The sequence below is a fragment of the Tachyglossus aculeatus genome, chromosome 21, assembly GCF_015852505.1.
Source record: "Tachyglossus aculeatus isolate mTacAcu1 chromosome 21, mTacAcu1.pri, whole genome shotgun sequence".
NCBI classification, from domain to species: domain Eukaryota; kingdom Metazoa; phylum Chordata; class Mammalia; order Monotremata; family Tachyglossidae; genus Tachyglossus; species Tachyglossus aculeatus.
In genome coordinates this window covers 61,219,926-61,239,832 of record NC_052086.1, presented here as the reverse complement: position 1 = coordinate 61,239,832, position 19,907 = coordinate 61,219,926, and the positions used below count along the sequence as shown (strand labels likewise).

Genomic DNA, 19,907 nt, shown 5'->3' with positions numbered 1-19,907 from the left:
TCCGGCATTAGCATACAGCAGTTCCTAGCTCAAAGACTTTGATGATGTTCATAGCCCGGTAATTTGGAAGTTTCCAAGGGGATCAAAAACAAATTTTGACATTAGCTTTCGGCTCCCTTGTCACATCCTCTAGTATGGCAGCAAAGAATATGTTCAACAGTATTAGACATACTAGATAACCCACTTTACTCCAATAGTGATGAGGATGGCCAAAGTGTTACTCCCTCCATATCCTGGCGAACTTCTTGAGGAACTATATTTACTTAACACTCTAGAGTTCAGGCCACCTATTGGTGTCAAATTCTTTTGAAGGATCTGTAAATACAGTATAAAATTCTTGGCTCCTTTTTCCTTCACATCTTCTAAAAGCTGTAAATATCATTGTCTGTACTTTTGAGTTTTGGTCTGAAACTTCTTTGCAATTTACGGTCAGTGAATCTTCCTAGTCTTTCTAGACAAAAGCAACCTGGCTAGGATCTTAGCACTAAAGTTCCTCAGGATGACTTCCTTCTTTCCCAAAGTCACCTTAGCAATGCATCAGAGTTCTTGCTGTATCCACAAGCATTAGTGAAGACTGCTAAAGAGAAGAGGAAATTACATATCTGTAACGCAAACATATGGAGTTGTGGGAACAATGTGCAAACAGAAGCTTCATCCATCAAGCCACTTAGTGGGATTGTATACAATTTCTGACTAAAAAATATAATCTGTAAGCAGCCCAACTCTCCTTTATGGTCGGTAGAGTCTGCATGACCCTTATGGACTTTTGAGATTCAGCAGCCACGACAGCACCACAAGCAGGAGCAAACTTGCTTGCTCATAATTCTCCAGTGCTTAGAACAATAGTAATTGCTTAATATATTCCATTATTATTATGACACAGGAAGAAATTATTCTCTTTGAATACTTAAGTCCTGCGCCCTTTGTATGCTACAGAATCACTGGACCGAAAGGGACCTCACAGGATCATCTAGTTCAGCGCCCTCAACCTAATTCATCCTGGTTATCGTATCAAAGAAGCCAACTCCTTCTGGTGACGGCAGCGGTAGCCCACGTTATTAGTAATAATAATTGTGATATCTGTTAAATGCTTACTACATGCCAAGCACTATACTAAGCACTCGGGTGGATATAAGCAAGTCAGGTTGGACACAGTCCCTATCCCACATGGGATCACAGTCTCAATGGCCGTTTCACAGATGAGGCAACTGAGGCACAGAGAAGTAAAGTGACTCACCCAAGGTCACCCAACAGATATGTGGCGGACCAGGGATGCTCATGGGCCTGCACAGCAGACATGTGGCAGAACCAGGATTAGAATCCACGTCCTCTGGATGTTCATTCCGTCATTCATTCAATCGTATTTATTGAGCGCTTATGTTCTACTCTTACATCCTCTATCATTACTTGTAGGGTTTTCCAGAGTTTGGACCTCCATTGGGACTGTAATCCTTTGTATTATCATCTCAAAATGTGTATTTATAGGCACAGAATCCCTCTCTGGGCAAGCTTTCTGATGAACACCGTCAGTTATGAAAGAGTGACAGGGCAGTGAAGCTTTCAAAAAATATTGTTTCTCCATCTAATGCTTTTCTCCCATGTAATATTCATTTTTTAGAATCCCAAAAGGCCTGTAATGTAATAGCATTCCCACATTAACATTTCCAAGGCACACACATTCTCAAATTATGAAATGTAAATACAGAGCAGAGCCTGTGTGAAAAATACAGTTTTCACAAGTTATTATTCCACTTAAAAAAACTCCTCCACATTCAGAGGAAACTAAATGGGTAGAAAATATTAGCATCTGGGTTCTGAAGAGGAGTGAGGAGAGGAAAGGTAATAAAAAGATAAACCCTTACGAGACCACAAAGATTGGGTCCATACCTACTTCAGATGCCTGATTTTTTTAAGATAACAGAGGAAGGGAAAGTGGGGGAGGCAAATATGCAAATATGACTGATAAAAATCAAAATCCTAATTCACTCATTTAATTGTATATTTTGAGCACTTACTGTGTGCACAGTACTGTATTAAGCGCTTGGGAGAGTGCAATACAACAACAAACGGACACATTCCCTGCCCACACTCACAATCACACACCATGATGTGTCCTTCACACAGGGCCGTGCAGAATTGCAACTAAAACACATCCCTGTTTTTCTTCTCTTGGTAATGGGGAAAGGATCAGATAAGGTCTCTCCAATTCCAAGATGGACAGTCATGCCATCATGAAATAATCTCAGGATCTTTTTCAGTAGCTGCCAGAGCTCAGGTCTGCTGATGAAGTCAAGTGATTTTGTGCAGTTGAAGAAGACAGTGTGGAGATCTCAATGCTGTTCCCTACATTTCTGCAGGATTTGGTTGCACAGGTCACGCGCCACCCTGAAGTGTGAAACTACAATATGATTCTGGAAGCACATGGCTAATGATGCTCTTCACAAGTTGGTCCAGGTGGCCTCCGACTCGCATCTTGTCGGCAACAGAGGGCAGTGAGCTACTGTGAGCTAGACTGTGAACCCGTTGTTGGGTAGGGACCGTCTCTATATGTTGCCAACTTGTACTTCCCAAGAACTTAGTACAGTGCTCTGCACACAGTAAGCGCTCAATAAATACCACTGAATACCATGCTAAGTTTCCTCAGTCAGTTCTCTTCTCTTTAATAATGATGGTATTTGTTAAGTACTTACTATGTGCCAAGCGCTGTTCGAAGCGCTGGAGTAGATACAGGGAAATAAGGTTGTCCCATATGGGGCTCACAGCTTTAATCCCCATTTTACCGATGAGGTAACCGAGGCACAGAGAAGTGACGTGCCTTACCCAAGGTCACACAGCAGACATGTGGCAGAACTAGGATTAGAATCCACGTCCTCTGATTCCCAGGCATCTGCTCTTTCCACTAAGCCAAGCTGCCTCTCTTTGTTACTGAAGACAGCGGCATTGGTGGCATCTTTAAAATCTTGCAGCAATCCCTCTTTGGTCCATATTTTCAGCAAGAGCCTGTGCAGGTTATCGGGCAGAACACCTCTTCCTTGCTGGAGCTGGGGTTTTGCCTTTCTTCACGGTTCAAACAACAAAGCTGGAATGGGAACCTAATCTTGACTGACTGACCGGCAAACTATTCTTTTGTCGGTGGAAAGTGGTTTAACAGAAAGGTTGAAGGGTATGCGGTAACATCATCCATACCTGAAAAATCAGTTACCTGATATTCGGAGATGGGAGTTGGCTATATTGTGATTAAACTTAAGTTTCTAACCAAAAGTCATTTCAGTTCCTTGCAAATCTCAAATTGGGATTTCCCACCATTTCTCTACGGAGCTAAAACTGCCATAATCTACTTTAATTAAATAAATTGAAAAAACAAATCAGACTGATATGTTGAATCAGTGTGGCACATACTGCATATTTACGTCACCTCCCCCACCGTACGATTCATGACACATACCCCGTGCTGCTCTCCAGGCAGCTTTATTAAATAGAATAAATAAAATCAGAGAGAAATTGCCCACTCCACTATCAAATGACTACTGGGATTCCTCCAATCACAACACTTTCCATTTGTTTTAGAAAAAACCCTTTTAGCCTGTACCAAAGCACAGTTCACATTAAAACCGATACATGAAACAAAATGAAATAATTTGGAAATGACTGAATTGGTCTTTCTCATTCACTGTGTCCACCGGGTTTTCTGAAACGGCGTATCTTCACCTGTCACCCACTCACCCACCTTCTCCTGGCTCTTCATAAGGCCCCACGGGGCACCCTCCCCGCCTCTATCACTTGGAACACATTAGCCGAGCAGTCTCTTCTACTCTTTCCACTTCCTTTCTCTCCAATATGAACAAACTAGTGCAGAGAAAGGAAGCACTCACTCTCTACCTGCCCAGCCAACAACTCGTCTGCCTCACTGACAAACCCAGCCTTAGGGAAGCCCGTCTGCTAATGACTTCTTTGCTACTCCAGAAACGGCCCGATGTACAACTTCAGTGCTATGAGGGTGGCTGTGATAGATGGGTGCTGATTGCATGCCCGTATCACGCACTCATGATTTGTACAAAGTACTAAACCCACCTGGCCATTAATGCGCTGATAATTTTTCCTGAGGAGAATGGGCTATGAATACCACAGTCAAAGAGCGAAGGTGAGGAGGGAGAGAGGAAAAGAACAGGCACATTCCTATCTATCAGGCTTATCTTGATGGAATTCCAATTTGGGTGAAGGTGTTCTTATTCTCTCTTGATATCGCCCTGCTGACCTTCCTGGACTAGCCCACTGCAATGTTGAAACAAGTCACTTGAAAGTGAATTCCTCTCCTAACATAGTTAGACACGATCAACAAGGCATTTTCCACTTGCGTGACACAAAACCTAAATGGACGGCATGGCGTTTTCTGGGCTCAGACTACTCGTGGGGTACCGCCCTAACTTTAAATCGAGGAATTTGTGCTGGCCACGCTGTGCGATTGACTATTAGGATTCATCACACCCAGAAAAGGTCTGCTAGTCAGTGCTGAGGAACAGATCAGCAGCCTGTGAGGCACTATGGGACCTTTAAAAATGAGTTCTATAAACTTAGATACATTTTTATTATGTATCAATAAATGCTGTTCAACTAATAAAGTCTTAACAGGCTGATTTTAGTGCCTTTAAAACTATCAAAGTCTTTGGTAGTTCTCCATGGATTCTGATGAATAAAATGCTATTGTCTAGTAAACTCGAAAAGTCCAGGTTCTCTAACATAAAACTGGAGAAACAAAATCAGGGTAAGCCTGAACCTCTACATCCACCCTGACTCAGAGGATCAGGTCTATATGGAATAAAATGAAGGCTGATAAGATGACCCCCAAAATATCACTGAATTTGCTACTTCCCAGTCCATCCAAAAATCACAGCTGAATTTTCTTTTCATTCTTGAAGCCCACTCAAACTTCTACATTTTAATTTTGTTTAGTAAGAGCTGAAGTCGCTAGAACATTCTTTTATTTTACTTGTTTTTCAATTGGAAAATTTTGGATTAGATTCAGGATTGGGTTAATTTATTTAACCCAAATCCACTATCTTTTCCAAGGAGTCACTCCAGAAGCAAAATGGATTGACTTTGGATAGGGTGAAATCTGTCCAACCAGATACAATGATGTATGACAAAAGGTCTACTAGCCAACGGGGTGCCTCCACTGCACTATGAGTGTGTGTTTTCATTTTGGGGAGAAGCATTTTGCTGCACTTTGTGGCAATTTTTTAATGACTTTCTTCATCTTACATCAATCAATCAATCAATCGTATTTATTGAGCGCTTATTGTGTGCACAGCACTGTACTAAGCACTTGGGAAGTACAAGTTGGCAACATAATTCTCCCTATTCTCTCCCTGCTCCCCTCAACCCCCTTATAAAAAAGATATATAGCTATCGTTCGGTTTATTTTCTTCCTTTTTCAAATGGGTATGCCTAAATCAGGCTTTTGAAAAAGGTGTCAAGCCTGATCATTCAGGATGGAGAGAAAATCTGTCAATTAGAATCAAAAAGAGGCTGACCCTAGCACACACAGCATCCCGCTGCCTCTTTCATCTACACTGGGGCAACCTTCTGATGTGGGAAACCCCACCTCCAGGACTAAGACCAATGGTTAGTTTTCCAAGATTCAAATGGGGATGCTAACAGTGGCCCCTAGACATGCCCAGAAGGGCTGGGGGCCGGGGGCGAGGGTGTGTTTGAAAAGGGCCAGAAGAGAGATCACTACAGTCACTGAACAGTTTCAACTTTAGTAGACACTCTGTGATTTCAGATTCAGCTTTTGCTTCCAGGCTCCTTTTGACGTTTTCAGAGTTTTCAGGTTTCTTTTTCTCCAGAATTCTATCAATCTTGGTTGGATCTAGGGGTACGTGACTCAGTCAGGGTACTGTTCTTTCTTTTTCAGGCTGGAGTTGCTTTCTTCCAGCTTCCGCATGTTTTGCTTAAGTGAGTCTCAGCTGTTGCCAGGGGTGGGAAGTTCTGTCCAATTTATGCTTGCATATTCCAATTTCACACAATCTTTCCTTTGCCCCCCGTCAGTAGACGGTTCTATTCTTGAGCCCATGACCTTTCAAAACAGACATGGCAGCTTGGGCACAGATGCTTCTGCAAGATGCAACACATGTAAACAAGATACAAGTCTAGACATAAACACAATCAATAGGATGCGAACTACATTGATGTGTGATACTGTAAGAGATATTGGAGGGGCTCACATCGCCAAACAATGGGCCAACACCAAAGCACAACTGAAGTGGCTACACTCCAGAACAGGGGGCACCAACCCAAAGCCCCGTGTCTCGGGAGACAGATTTGGGCAGGGTTCGCCAGTGATATTGACAGACTTAAGATAAAGATAGGAAAAGGGAGGAGACAGTGGTGTGGGAGAAAGGAGAGAGAGAGAAAGGGCCAGGTTTCATCCCGAGCCATTCCTACCTAAGCCGAAAGATGTTGGCAATTCAGTCGTACCAATCACACTTCTCTGGGACCTGTGACAAGTCTAGCACTGTTTCCCTCTTACCATGATCCCATTTGACACAATGAGCTGATTCCCAGGTCCTGCTGTGCCCCCACCTCTCCATCCCAGCCACAGCTATGGAAATGGAGTAAGGGACGGACATGGGTAAGACTGGGGTGGGGAGGGGGTAGATTGCTTTTTCTGTGGAGGCAGTTGCCAGAGTCTAGTTGTCCTTTCCCTTTCCTAGCTGGGGATGGGTGACAAATTTTAAAAAAAATACTGCCCCATGAGATGAGGTGCTGTGGGAGGAGGGGGCCAAATTCAAGATAGGAAAGGACAGAGGTGGCGGAGGTAGGGAGGGGGTCTGCAATATAAATTTTGCATAGCAGTAGGGTCTGACCATCATGTCAAGGCTGGTTCAGAAACAGAACCTAATGAAATGCTAGTAAGTCTATGGGAAGGGTACCCCACGAGTCAGTCATCAGGATACATGCAGGTTTTCAGACCTATACCACAGCTATCCGGTGGGGATGCCTGTAGTAAAACTATCAATTTCAAAGCAACCTCCTGCCTCCTTTCTTGGTGGACATTCATTGAAACACATGGATACGATGTCAAGTATTGATATTGGTTTTCAGATGGGAAGGCTTATAAAATCATTATGCGTTTTGGTCTACTTCACTCAGCCTCCTATAGAAGGCATGCATATTTCTGGAGTACAAGAACTGCATGTACTGCATGTTCCTCCAAACTGGAAAGAGAAAGTAAGATTTCCCTCTCCCTTCACCCAGATAACTAGCAGGCAGGCCTGCGGTCGGGGAGGGAAGGACCTCACTCCTTCTCGCCTTGTTTCGTCAAATCCCCTGATCGCCAACCCCACATTGGCTCAGCATTCTCAATAGTATCCAGTCCTCATATGGTGGGATTTCATCTATCCAGACTCCAGCAAAACAACCAGTAGCCCTTCTCATCGGCATTGCTGAAAGAGACGCCTTCTCTAAATCGGCACGCTGAGAAGCAGCGTGGCTCAGTGGAAAGAGCGCGGGCTTGGGAGCCAGAGGTCGTGGGTTCTAATCCCGGCTCTGCCCCTTGTCAGCTGTGTGACTTTGGGCAAGTCACTTAACTTCGCTGGGCCTCAGTTCCCTCATCTGTACAATGGGGGTGAAGACTGTGAGCCCCACGTGGGACAACCTGATCACCTTGTATCCTCCCCAGTGCTTAGAACAGTGCTTTGCACATAGTAAGCGCTTAATAAATGCCATTATTATTATTATTATTGTTGTTGGAAAGATCCTGAGCACAATAGGCGAGTTTTTCTAGCCCGTGCAGCCTCTAATTGCTGCCATCTGGTGAGGGCTGGCAGAATCACTGCAGGCTCCTTAAAGCAAAAAAAGTCTCCTCCCCATTCCTACCTAAAATCAGAGGAGACGGTGAGTACCCTATCTCCAAATGCACGCCACCCTCCACATGGAAGTCTCAGGTCCAAGTGGCATTGTGGAATTGTGGCAAATGGGAATGAATCATAAACACACATCAGTTATCTTTTCCTTCCAAACATTCGCCATAAAATAATCCAATTTCAAACTCTCCAAAGAAAGTCCGGGCCAATTCATCTTCTGCTTGTCGCCTTTCCCAATCACCCCAGGGTGGTTCACTGGGGCCAATATTGAATTCCTCGCCGGATCCGGGCTGTTTAAAACATCTGAACAATTGCTTATGAAACAACAATTATAGATTTCTGAGACCTCTCCAAACACCAGCTAAAGAGAAAATGTTTACACTGTGCAGAAATACCTCCAGTACCCAAGGAAGTGTACAATTAGGCTCGGAGAAGGAAACACAGCAAAAAAAAAAACCAAAAAAAAAAAAACTGGGGCGAGAGGAAGGAAAAATTAAAGGACCAAGGAAAATTAAATTTTATCTGAGTCAGTTCCTCCAGGAACTTTACTATCATTTCAGTAAAATTCTTCAGACTTAACATCACTCCCCCCGCAAAAAAGTATTTCCTTAGGATTCCCAATCCAATGCCAGGGGCAAGGGGCAGACAGAAAAGTAGAAGTTCAAGAGCAAATTACCCAGGGGTCCAGGAAAGTCCTAATCGACGAAGTTGGGGGGGGCGAGTGAAGGGGAAGGGAAGGATATATTTGATGATGATGGTACCTTTTAAGGGCTTACTATGTGCCAAGCCCTATTCTAAGTCCTGGGGTAAATTCAAGATTAAAAGAATGGACACAGTCCCTGTTCCACGTGAGGCTCACAGTCTTAATCCTCATTTTCCAGATGAGGTAACTGAAGGACAGACAATAATAACAATAATAATTTGCTATTATTATTATTGTATTTGTTAAGTGCTTTCTATGTGACAGGCACTGTACTAAGCGCTGGCGCGGATATGAGCAAATCGGGTTGGACATGGTCCCTGTCCCATGTGAGGCTCACATTCTCAATCCCCATTTCACAGATGAGCTAACTCAGGCACAGAGAAGTAAAGTGACTTGCCCGAGGTTACACAGCAGACAGGTCATGGAGCCGGGATTAGAACCCATGACCTTCTAACTCGCAGGCCCGGGCTCTATCAGCTAAGCCAGGCTTTATCCACTAGGTAATGCACGTGTCAGCAGGGGAGGAGACGTGCGGGTCCCACCAGCCAAGGTTGAAGGGCAACGGCCCCACCGGGCATAGACCGCTTTGCTCTTCTCACACTCGCCGATTCTGACTCTGCTAGGTCGGGGCAGAGGTAATAGCTGCTATCAGACTCTCTTCAGTGCCCAGGAGAGCGCTCTGCCCATGGCAGGCGCTTAGTCGATGCGAGCAACCTCCTGACCCAAGCCAAGAAGGCCGTGCCCAGCACGGTCATGCTACCGGGCTGCCCCACTCCCACGGCCAAGTGAAGTGACTTGCCCAAGCTCACACAGCAGACAAGTGGCAGGAGATGGGTTTAGAATCCAGGTCCTTCTGACTTTCTGGCCCGTGCTCCAGCCACTAAGCCATGCTGCTACTCATCTAGAGAGGTGCTCCCCAGGCGATCACCTTCCAGGTTGCTCCAGAGCTTGGGCCTGCTCCACAGACAGTATCCTAGTTCTCCCAAGGAATCTTAAGGGAATGTAGCTAGCAGGGTGTGGCTCCAGCTCCGGAAGATCCCAAATTGGGAATGCCACCACAAGGTATAGGATAGGGAGAGATAATAATAATAATAATACTGATGGCATTTATTAAGCACTTACTATGTGCAAAGCACTGTTCTAAGCGCTGGGGAGGTTACAATAATAGTAATAATAATAATGGCATTTATTAAGCGCTTACTATGTGCAAAGCACTGTTCTAAGCACTGGGGAGGTTACAATAATAATAATAATAATAATAATAATGGCATTTATTAAGCGCTTACTATGTGCAAAGCACTGTTCTAAGCGCTGGGGAGGTTACAAGGTGATCAGGTTGTCCCACGTGGGGCTCACAGTCTTAATCCCCATTAGGTAACTGAGGCCCAGAGAAGTTAAGTGACTTGCCCAGTCACACAGCTGACAATTGGCAGAGCTGGGATTTGGCCCCATGACGTCTGACTCCAAAGCCCGTGCTCTTTCCACTGAGCCACAATACGAGACCTATTTATTCCACAGAAGGAAATGGCCTGAAAGCTCTGACAGCTTCATTGGGCATTCTCTTCCCCATATCATTTTATCGGGAAGCTTACGGCCATGGCGAGCAATGGGCTTGGCTAGGGAATGGGAGAGAGGATGTGTGCAGGGAAGCTCCTTATAGCACACTCACTGAGCACCTCCAATAAGCTTGGCCAATCGATAGGTCAGAAGCAAGATAATGTGCACCTGGAGAGGGTGTTGAAGGGGTGGGTGTGTAATTGTGTATGCGTATGTGTGTGTATGTGCACTTGTGAACATAAGTAAATGAAAAGCATTAATAAAATATGAAAAAAATCGATTGAAAAGCCAGCCTTCACACAAAATGTAGGAGGCGGCAGAGACAGATTCACGTTCTCATCACAGCAATTTCCTCCTTACTTCCCTCTGTGAATGAAGCTTCCTCCTGCCTCCCTGGGTGGGAGGGAAGAGAAAAGAGAAACAAACGAAGGGGAAATGTGGGGGCGACAGCAGGAGGGGGGGGACCACAGAGGTAGCTTAAGGAAGAGGAAGGCAAGACGACAGAACGACTTAGGGGAGAATGAGAGGCAGAGGAGATGAACGAGGATAAGATGTGAGCCAATCAGAGAAACATCTTACCGCCTGTGCATATCAATTTGAAGCATGTTAAATAGAAGGGTGGCTGCTAAGCACTTCGCTCTACAAACATCAGTTTTTACAAGGAAGATTACATGCCTCAGCAGTGCCGTACTCTACAATCAGCAGATGTGTAAGCCTTACGAGGTGCTGATACGGTGATAATATTTGGTCAATGAGTTTTGAGGTCACTGACTGAGTCCCCAATTCCCCTGGTGTGAGAAAATGAGAACATATGGCATTTGATGTGGCGAAACTGTCAGCCTCATAATTAACTGATCAGGGCACATATGGTGCACGCAGGCAGTATAAATCTCTCGATGTAAAAAATGTTGGGGACTGTTGAAGGTGTCAATATAAGCCTCTGAAAATCTCTCCTCATTAACGTTTCATACAGAGCTAAATGTGTTGTAATAAAATGGCTATTAATGGACTTGTATTTATGATGATATCCTGGTGCAGCTGGAGTTAACCTTTCAAATCCTAAATTTAAAGTTAAAGCACAGCGGTAATTAAAGCCTCACCACCCCACCAAAGCTCCACGGCAGGATTTTTAACTCGGGGACGCTTTCTGCTTATTTCCTCCAGATGGGGATGGTATTGGCACCCGAGAGCTCGAGGGGAGAGGTGACAGGGCGCCTAATGTATTAACCAGGGAACTCATGACAGACGGCACAATGTGGAAACAAAAAATCGCAACCCACCAGTGAGGAATCAGCTGGAAATGTGACCCTATTCATCTTAGAACAGTGCTTCACACATAGTAAGTACTTAACAAATGCCACCATTATTATTATTATTATTGCACCATTTTCATTACCATATTGCTCTCCCAGCCCTCACCAGAGTTTAAAGCAATCAGGTGCATCACAACCCACATGGAAATCTTCTTAGGCCAAAATTCCTCTTCATTTGCACCCAAGTTGCATCTTTATCCCAATATGGTCCAGTTGACAGGTGCTATTTTGGTAAATTCTGCTGTCTAAACAGGTGTCCAGACGGATAGACTCATAGAACAGTACGTCCCTGAGTCCCCATGGGACTTCAGACCAAAGCACAGCACAGCACACAGGATCTGTGCAGCATGAAAGATACGACGCAAGTGGAAAGAACAACCTATGCCTCCTACGCTCTGCTCACAGACCTCAGGAAAGCATTTACCACCATCAACAGGCCAGGGCCCTGGAAATTGTTAGCGAAATCTGGCTTTTCTGGAGTGTTCACCAAGAACCCTTAGCCTACGTCAGCTGAATCAAGAGTTAGGGGGTCCCTCGCCTGCCCCTTTCTCATCACCGTCAGGGTGAAGCAGGGCTCTATGGTAGGTTCAGTTGAACCCAACCTATTTGACGCTGCCAAACCTGAGGCTGCGATGTGAGATCTGGGAGCCGGTGTCAGAACGCACTTACGAATCACTAGGAAAGGCTTCTAGTTCAACAGGTTCTGAACATCAAAAGTCTATGAGACATTCATCCAGGAACTGCTAGCTGCTGACAACTGTGATTTGAGACACATACACAAAAAGACATGCAAATGTTTATGAATCACTTCGCAGAATTGGCAGAATGTTATGGACTGATAAATCTGAAAGGAAACAAAACCCCCAATCACAGACAGTTTGGCAACAGCCTACACAGAACCAAAATAAAACAATATCATCAGTGAATTCTACCCAGGCAGGACACTGTCCCATGGTGTAAGATAGAAAAAGAAGCAGAAAACAAAAATCAAAAAGTCCAGCAAGGCTTTTGGAAGATTTTCAGGCAGAGTTTGGATATGACAGGATAACACTACAATGTAAGCTTCTTGAGGGTGGGGATCATGTCTACTTCCTCTATTGTGCTTAGTGCAGTGTTCTGCATGGAGCACACACTCAATAAATACCACTGATTGAGTGACTGAGCTCCATTCCTAGTTAAAAGTCTACAAATTGATGATCAACCTTTTACAAGACAGAGATCTGAACCTACTTCTGGAGATAAATCCAGTTTCTTGAGCAGTTTCAGCAGTGTCATAAACGAACCAAACACCACCAGACTGCGGAACACGATTACTACAAGATAGCTCCTTGGCATTTACGTAATGTTCGCAGGGTTCCCAAGTTGTTGCTGGATAGGAACTGAAAGGGCATAAGCAGTCAAAGAAAATAAAAAAATTATGTTAAAGACATAACAAACCCTTAATCAAACACTGTGGACTGGCAATGGATTGTCAGGAGACAGACCCAGTTTGCCATGCAGAAACTGGTAGGGAAGTTCCTCTGTTTGAGTCGAGGCTATAAGGAGATTGGAAGATCAAGAAGCAATCACGAAAACCTTGCAAGTAGCAAATACTGCACATCAGCACAGGAAGAAGCTTATAATATGGTAATCATAATGATTACAGATCATCCAGTGTTTATGAGTCTTTTCAAACACCAAAATGAGTGAGAAGAATCTCACCATTAGTGAGGCCTTATTCAAAATATGAAGGATAGGGGGTGTGTGCTTGTATGTGCGTGTGTCTATAAGGATTTATGGGTGTAATATTAGATTGCTCTTGATGGTGTTTGTTGTTCTATTGAATTTGACATTAATTTAGACATTTTATTTCCAAAGCTATTTAATTGTAGAACCACGTTAATGAGGCTGATCATTTTTTTAATTACTTATTTAGAAGTGCACTTTAATGAGATCCTGAAATGCAGTTAGCACCCCAGCACTGAAACAGTGCTCACAGAAACACTGCTTCGCTGAGTGGTATATATGCGACGAGAATGGATGAGAGCAGGAGGCCCAAAGACCTGCTACATGATGACAGATAGCGCAGCACAGTCTCAAATGATAACGCTATCCCAGTGGACTGGTGGAAAGTAAAAATTAGAGTTAGTCACTCATTGGTCTTCTCGGTCACAAGCATGGATAGGCTCCCTGCATCAACTGCATCAACTTCAAAAAGGTGATCCAATTAGGCAAAAGGGGTCCTGCCAATCAAGAGATCCGCAGATGGGAACCGTAAAAGATATGATTTAAGGATTTGAAAATTCTTTAACCCAGAGGATTTAGTTGGCCAGCTTGAGCATCACTGGAGAATGAAAGAACCTGGGGGAGGGTGTCTGGGCAATGTCAAAATCCAACCGCCAACAATGAACTGGTCACATAATAGCAGCAGAAAGGCAGATGGAGAAGAGGAACGGTGGTGGAGAGGGGGCGGGGTATTGGGAGGAGGGAGCAAAGCAAAGCAAAACTAATCATTCTCATCCCTCTGCAGGAACAGGAGCCTAACAATACACACATATCTCTAGATGTATGAAGACGAAATTCCTCTCATCAATCACTGTTAACAGCACCAGTGACTCACGATACCAGTGGACTATTGACTACCTAATCAGCCCTCACCCAGCCTCACCACACTTCCCACTCCATCACAAAGAGAACTGCTTACTTGACTCTTCCTGTAGAAGAGGTTAAGGAATAGAACATCACTCCTGATCCGCAGCTCTCCTCCTGAAGGAGTGGGGTTTGCTCAATTTATCTTTGACCTCTCTAGTTGCAAACAGGTTTATGTTTGCCTCTCCAGTTATTAAAACAGTCTCCCTAGTGTGCATGCACACACACACACACACACACACATATTGAGTATATACATATATATGTATTGAGTACATATATATTCATGTGTGTGTATATAGATCTGTGTACTCAATGTTTATTTACTAGTTCCACTTGAGTTGTACATACTCTTATGATTGTCTGCTCTGTTGAATACAGGCTTCTTGTGGGCAGGAAACATGCTACCCTGCTATTCTGTACTTCCCAAGCGATTAGCACATGTTCTCAATAAATGCTGCTGGTCTTGCGCCTCCAAGAAACTCATCTCTTGCTATACTCCTGTAATGTTACACATCTTTCCCCCATCAGACTTTACCTCTTAGGTCTGTACATCCTGTTCCCTTCTGTCTTCCTGGGAATTTTTTTAACTCTCTAAAACCTCTCTGGAAAGCCATTTTGGAAGAGATCAAAACTCAAACCACAATTTCTAGCCTGTGCTGACTGCAGAGGTGATACACAAGGATGCAAACCTCGCGGAGATCACTCATATCTGTCTCCCCCACCACAAACTTTTGCCAAACTCAAATAGGACTGATCTCGTTTTCACATACATGGCCCAACCTGAAGACAGACAGCAGCAGTGGAATGGACCAAAAACAAAGGACAGGAAGAAAAAGGTGGCAATACAAGAGGCCTGGACAATCCACAACTGGGTAAGAGACTCCTGTGACTTGTGGTTCTTGTCTTGATTTGCTTCATTCACAAAGAAATTGTAATTCTATTCTAATAAAATCAACTCATCGTACTTTCAAAAAGGAAACGATGAAGGTACAGGCTTCCAGTGCTCATTCTATGCTCTGTGCTAGAAGCAGCATGATGTGGTGGATAGAGCATGAGCCTGGGAGCCAGAAGGCCTGGGTTCTAATCCCGGCTCTTTCGCTTATCCGCTGTGTGACCCTGGGCAAGTCACTTCACTTCTCTGTGCCTCAGTTACTTCCTCTGTAAAATGAGAATTAAGACTGTGGACTCCACATGGGGCAGGGACTGTGTCCAACCAGATAACCGTATCTACCCCAGCACATAGAACAGTGCTTGGCACATAGTAAGCACTTAACATATATCACCATTATTAGCAGGAACACGACAGACATGCCATAGGGATTTCATGGAGCAACACAGATATTCTAACGCATCCCTTCCTCTCAGATTGGAATACAGTACACCCAGACAAACTCATGATTATTTAGGGATTGATCATGCAGGCCCTTTCCTCTCTGTTTCTCATTCCATTCGACTGCTTGTTAGTACCGCTGGGCTGGAGCTGGGAGAGGAAGATAATTCAAATCAGTCAGTTTTATATTTTATGAGCATCTCTGTGAAATGCTTGCGTGAGGAGGAATTGGGAGCCAATATATGAAATGAGGTGTGGGGATTATCTGTGTATTTCTTTTCTCAGTGTTATGACTCTCCCATTAGCAGAGCTAATTGAGAATTGGTTGTGTGACAAATCATTCGTGGAATAGAGGGTCTTAGACAGAAAAGTGTCTGGCCCACAGCCACCTGGCAAGTTTGAATGGATATAAATAAGACTCAGTTCTCCATGCAACTTAGTGTTGAGGGGATATTGATGGTGTCCTTCCCCTGCAATACTATAACATGTCTGGGATACTAACCCCCAAATCAGAAAGTCACAGGCATTTCCTGGTTTCTGGGTCAGCCCCATAAACAGAAACAATTCACAAGGACCTGCTAGTGCTTTTCAAACAGACAAGGAACACAGTCCTCCATATATATATATATATATATATATATATATATATATATATATATATACATATATATATATATAGCATTTGTTAAGCACTTACTACGTACCAGGCATTGTACTAAGTTCTGAAGTAGATACAAACTAATCAGGTTGGACACAGTCCATGTCCCACTTTCAATCATATTTACTGAGCACTTAGTGTGTGCAAAGCAATGCACTAAAGCAGCTGGGAGAGTACAACACAACAACAAATAGACACAGTCCCTGCCCACAGTGAGCACAGAGTATTAATCCTGTTTTTACAGATGAGGAAACTGAGGCACAGAGAAGTGAAGTGATTTGTTCAAGGCCACACAGTGGACAAGTGACAGAGCCAGGATTTGAACCCAGGTCCTTCTGATGCCCAGGTCTGGGCTCTATCCACTAGGCACTGCTGCCTCTCTCTTTGTAGTACTAGTAGTAGCAGTAGTAGAAGTAGCAGAAGAAGCAGCAGCAGCAACGACATGTATCGAGCAACCACTTGGAGCAAAATACTGTATTAGGGGCTTGGCAAGCAAAGAATAACAAAATCACACATTCCCTGCTCACAGGGAGCTTCCATTCTAATGGGCTAGAACAACAGACACAATAATTACAACTAGAGCAGTCAAAAATAAATAAGGTGGGCAAATGCTAAGGAGGGCGTAAATAAGCTCGTAAGTGCTAGAGTTGACTGAGGGGTGATATGACTAGGGATGCTGGAAAATTAGTTGGAGACAGCTTGTTGGAAGAGGTGGAATTTAGGAAGGATGTGGATGGGGAGTAAGCTGTGGTCTGTCTGATGCGGGGAGGGAGGGAGGGAGTTACAAGCCAGGGAAACAGCATGAGCAAGGGGATGGAGCGGGGAGAGTTGAGGACAAGATACAGCAAAAAGGCTGGCTTGGGATGAATGAAGACAGCAGATTGGGGAAGACTGGGAAGAGAAAACAGAAATCTTTGCTTAATTAGCACTTGGGAGGAAACAGGCCTGAAACATAGGGAGTTGTGGCTTACTTTTGGATTGCATGGTTTAAACCCTAGTTTTTCTTTGTTTCAACCCTGTTTTAAGCCAAAGCTAAAATTTAACTGACTCTCTGGAAATGCCCTCAAACAGGATCAAGCAGAGTTTGGCAACTCTTCAAAAGATTCACTCAGCATTTTCCTCTGAGCCTAGGTCAGACACCCTATCTCCCTTGTTTCTTCTGAATGTCCACTTTTGGGAGCACTCCGCTGGCTTCACATCCCGAGGGTATTTTAACAAGAAGGCCACAGACTCAGAAATCTGAGTCTAAAAGGCAGGTTGGGGACAGAAGAGAGGACTCTTTCCAGAAACCAAATGCAGAAAAAAACCCAAAAACAAACAAACCCTTTTCTGTTTTAACCTTGGGCAAGTCACTTAAATTCTTTGCATCTGTGCTTCATCACCTTTAAAAGGGTAAGAATTCACAGACTGATCCTACAAAGAGACAGAAGCAAACTTATGAGGATGTAGTCCTTCTTTCGGGCCTCTGGTGAACTGAAAAAAAGACAATTTGCTACCTGGGTCCTAACTGCCTTAAAATATTGAGATAATGAAAGATGAACATTTCAGTTTCCCCACATTCCACTTATATACACCACCTCAGGTTAAAGGTACATCCTAATTATCCAGTCTTTCTAAATAATAATAATTGTGGCATTTGTTTAGTGCCTACTATGTGCCAGGCACTGTACTAAGTCCTGGGGTGGATCTGAGCAAATCAGGTTGGACACAGTCCCTGTTCCACATGGGGCTCATAAGTCTCAAGTATTAGTATGAATGAATCAATCAACCAATGGTATTTATTGAACGCTTACTATGAGCAGAACGCGGTACTGAGCTGAGCTTGGGAGAGTACGATACAACAGGGTTCGCAGACACGGTCGCTGTCCACAACGAGGCTGGGCAGTGTAAAAACACAGGTGCTATTTTGCAAAGGGGAGAGATGCTCTCAGAGGATGACAAGCCCAGCTTTGGCCCTTTACCTCCATTTCTGTGTTGGCAGCATGCACCTTCTGTACCATATCCTCAGCCTCCAGCATGCGACGATTCAGCTGGGGAGAGTGCTCAGCTGGGGTCAGCTCACTGTCGTATGACTCCAGGATGGCTCTCATCCCATCGCGTTCCTGGGGACAAAAACAAATCCAAGGCGCTCAGTCAAGGAGAAAGAGTAGAACACAGTGACAAATCTGGGACAGCAGAAAGGGGGGGCGAATGACCATCAGGTCACTTCCATTCATTCATTCAATTCATCCAGTCGTATCTATTGAGCTCTTACTGTGTGCAGAGCACTGTACTAAGAGCTTGGAAAGTACAATTTGGCAACAGAGACAATCCCTACCCAACGGGCTCACAGTCTGGAAGACAAGCTCACAGGCCTCCGCTAGTAGGACGAAGAATCTTGAAGGCAGTGCCATGTACAATTTCTGGTCTCACTGGAAAAGGTAGGTGCATTTCAAAGACACTTCAGAATATACAACCAGCCCTAGTCTACAAGTGGCAAAAATAATCAAAAAATTTACTGAGTGCACTGCACTAAGCTCTTAAAAGAGTACCACACACACCAAACAAGCTCACTGCCCACATGAAGCTTAAACAAACATTCAATAGCACTGATTGAGTGCTTACTGTGTGCAGAGCACTGCACTAAATGCTTGGGAGAATACAAGGTAACAGCCTTGGTGGGCAAGTTCCCTACCCACTAGGAGCTTACAGTCTGGGGATACACATACAGTGGGGGAGAGAGAGAGGTAAAAATTATACACAGTGCGGGGAGAAGAAGAACAAGGATAGAGAAGAGAGTAACGCCTTCGGGAAGAAATATTAGAATATATGAAAGAAGGAATGAATGAATGTACAATTGAAGAGGAGTTTCTTCACCCAAGAAGCACTGCTATATTAGATAGAGCCCCAGAGATGTGGCCTTTCATTTGCTAATAACATATTAACAAGTGAGCTACAGCCCCACCTGATTCCTCTCAACTGTTTCGATCCTATTTTGAGCTGAAAGGGCTTGTCAGCCGGCATTATTAGCATAATTTCCCTCTCTCTCAGAAGGGAAAGGAAATTGTTTACATGTATATGTTATACCTCTCCCCCAATGAAAAATGTCATTTATCATGACTCTCTCACTTCCAAATGTCAAATCAAAAGTTAAATACAGGATCCTACCTTCACTAGCTATATCTTCAAAGATCTGAAATAAGTTCAAGATGAAATGTGAGTGAAGCACTCATGTATGACCATTCTTTCATTCAATCGTATTTATTGAGCGCTTACTGTGTGCTGAGCACTGTACTAAGTGGTTGGGAAGTACAAGTCGGCAACATAGAGACCGTCCCTACCCAACAACGGGCTCACAGTCTAGAAGGGGGAGACAGACAACAAAACAAAACATGCAGACAGGTATCAAAGTCGCCAGAACAAATCGAATTAAAGCTATATGCACATCTTTAACAAAATGAATAGAATAGTAAATATGCACAAGTAAAACAGAGTAATAAATCTGTACAAATATATACAAGTGCTGTGGGGAGGGGAAGGAGGTAGGGCAGAGGTATGGGGAGGAGGAGAGGAAAAAGGGGGCTCAGTCTGGGAAGGTCTCCTGGAGGAGGTAAACTTTCAGTAGGGCTTTGAAGGGAGGAAGAGAGCTAGCTTGGCAGATGTGTGGAGGGAAGGCATTCCAGGCCAGGGGAAGGACGTAGGCCGGGGGTCGACAGTGGGACAGGCAAGAACGAGGCCCAGTGAGGAGGTGAGCGGCAGAGGAGCGGAGGGTGTGGGCTGGGCTGGAGAAGGAGAGAAGGGAGGTGAGGTAGGAGGGGGCGAGCTGATGGGCAGCCTTGAAGCCGAGAGTGAGGAGTTTTTGCCTGATGCG

The 19,907-nt window shown here is 44.3% G+C and overlaps 1 protein-coding gene across 1 annotated transcript in view; it reads right to left on the bottom strand.

Annotated features, from left to right (window-relative positions):
* MAD1L1 (mitotic arrest deficient 1 like 1) overlaps positions 1–19,907 on the bottom strand; it is a 588,396-nt gene that overhangs the window by 318,720 nt on the left and 249,769 nt on the right. The window contains exon 11 of the mRNA XM_038763361.1: positions 18,019–18,159. Within this exon, the coding sequence (XP_038619289.1) occupies positions 18,019–18,159 (141 nt within the window). The remainder of the gene's footprint in view (positions 1–18,018; positions 18,160–19,907) is intronic.